The sequence below is a fragment of the Dipodomys ordii genome, unplaced genomic scaffold (assembly GCF_000151885.1).
Source record: "Dipodomys ordii isolate 6190 unplaced genomic scaffold, Dord_2.0 Scaffold108, whole genome shotgun sequence".
NCBI lineage: Eukaryota > Metazoa > Chordata > Mammalia > Rodentia > Heteromyidae > Dipodomys > Dipodomys ordii.
In genome coordinates, this window is record NW_012267324.1 from 1,945,469 (window position 1) to 1,947,136 (window position 1,668).

A 1,668-nucleotide genomic window follows, 5' to 3' on the forward strand; every position below is an offset into this window, starting at 1 on the left:
CAGCGCGCAGGCGCACAGGGCCAGGGCCAGCGCTAGGCCCGGGCCCACGCCGGGCCGCAGAAGCCGGGGGCACCGCATCTGGCCTGGGTCCGCAGGTCCTGCGGAGAACAGTGCCTGTCGCATGGTGTCCCTCGGCAAACTCCTATGCCCCCCTAAGCCCATCCCCACTCCCCCACGAACTCCTACGCGACCCTCAATGCCCCAGCTGCAATGCCCCTCGCACGGGCGGGCCCAGAATTTCCTGGCTGGAGTGGAGGTCGGGGAGGGGCCGTGTCCCACCGCTGGAGGGAACATGTCACACCGCTGTTGGCGTTCCGGGGGATCAGGTTGGGGTACCGGCCTGGCCACTCACCTCAGGAGGCCTGGGGTCTGGGTCCCACCTGTCCTCCGTCCCCTCGTGGCACCCAGCGTGCTGTGGGGATGGACAGTGAGTCCAGTGTGGACCCATGCTCACCCGGGGAAATGGGGTACAGTGGGGTCCAGGGGCCCCTGGCTGCAGTGTGGGCTGTGGCGCAGGCCTTCCGCCGGCCAGGCGGGGCTGCCCGGGGCTGTCCACCCTTCCTCAGGTCCGCTGCTGCCCGATCTGTTGATTTCCTCCAGGAAAAGCCTCATTTCTTTTGCTGGCCGGGGCCCAGGAGCCTCCCCAGGCGCAGGTGGCGACGCCCTGGCCCCGACCCTCACCCCATTCCTCTCCAGCTCCAGGCCCCTGCCCAGCCCGCCGGGCCGCGCCCGCTGGGGCGCCGGGCGGGGCCTGAGGTTGGGAGGCCCCTGCGGCCGGCTGAGGACGGTGGGGGACCCCAGGCAGCGCCGGACGCGGCTCCGCCGGATGAACGGGACGTTCGGGCTTCAACAGGAACGCCAGCAACACGCGGAACCTTCTAGACCTGCCTCGGTGGCCCTTAATGACCCTGTGAATATTCATGAGCCCAAGGCCGCCGCCTTCTGGGCCCCAACGGGCCCCTGGGGCACTGGCTTCAGCCCCGAACATTCCGGAGCCATCCGACCTTCTGCCAAGTCAGGGGCTCACCCTGCGGGGCCCCATCCGGGTCTCCGGACGGCTGGGAGAGAACAGGGCAGGGTCCAGGCCTCGAGGGGCCGCTCCGGGGCGCCGGCGCCTCGCCCGCGGGGCCTCAGGACGGTTGCAGGGTGGGTCGCTTTACGAGGGCCCGAAGGCTGCGGGCTCCATAAACCCGCTGAGGGCAGGCGCGGGAGGGCCGCGGCCCCGCCCTGCAGACCTGCTTCCTGCTCCTTGGGCAGCATTTCCGCGTGGATGCTGTGGGCCGGCCCCGCCCCTCCTGCAAGCCCCGCCCTCCCACCTGCAAGCCCCGCCCCATCTGCAAGGCCCCGCCCCCAGGGTCCTGGCCTGTCAGCAGATCCCACTCCGCCTCCATCGCAGGCCCCGCCCCTCCTGCAAGCCCCGCCCTCCCACCTGCAAGCCCCGCCCCCAGGGTTCTGGCCTGTCAGCAGATCCCACTCCGCCCCCATCGCAGGCCCCGCCCCCAGGCAGCTGGACTGTCGGTAGGCCCCGCCCCCACCTGCAGGGCCACGCCCCTCCACGGCTCCGCCCCCACATGTCCCACCGCAGCCAGCAGGCTCCGGCCTCTGCAGCCTCCTCCGGCAGGCCTCCTTCCCCGCCCCTTCCTCGACCTCCCCCTTCCGTCCCCCCCC

The 1,668-nt window shown here is 71.9% G+C and overlaps 1 protein-coding gene across 1 annotated transcript in view; it reads left to right on the plus strand.

Annotated features, from left to right (window-relative positions):
* Jak3 (Janus kinase 3) overlaps positions 1-1,668 on the plus strand; it is a 26,290-nt gene that overhangs the window by 23,135 nt on the left and 1,487 nt on the right. Inside the window, exon 22 of the mRNA XM_013028334.1 lies at positions 601-1,014. Within this exon, the coding sequence (XP_012883788.1) occupies positions 601-1,014 (414 nt within the window). The remainder of the gene's footprint in view (positions 1-600; positions 1,015-1,668) is intronic.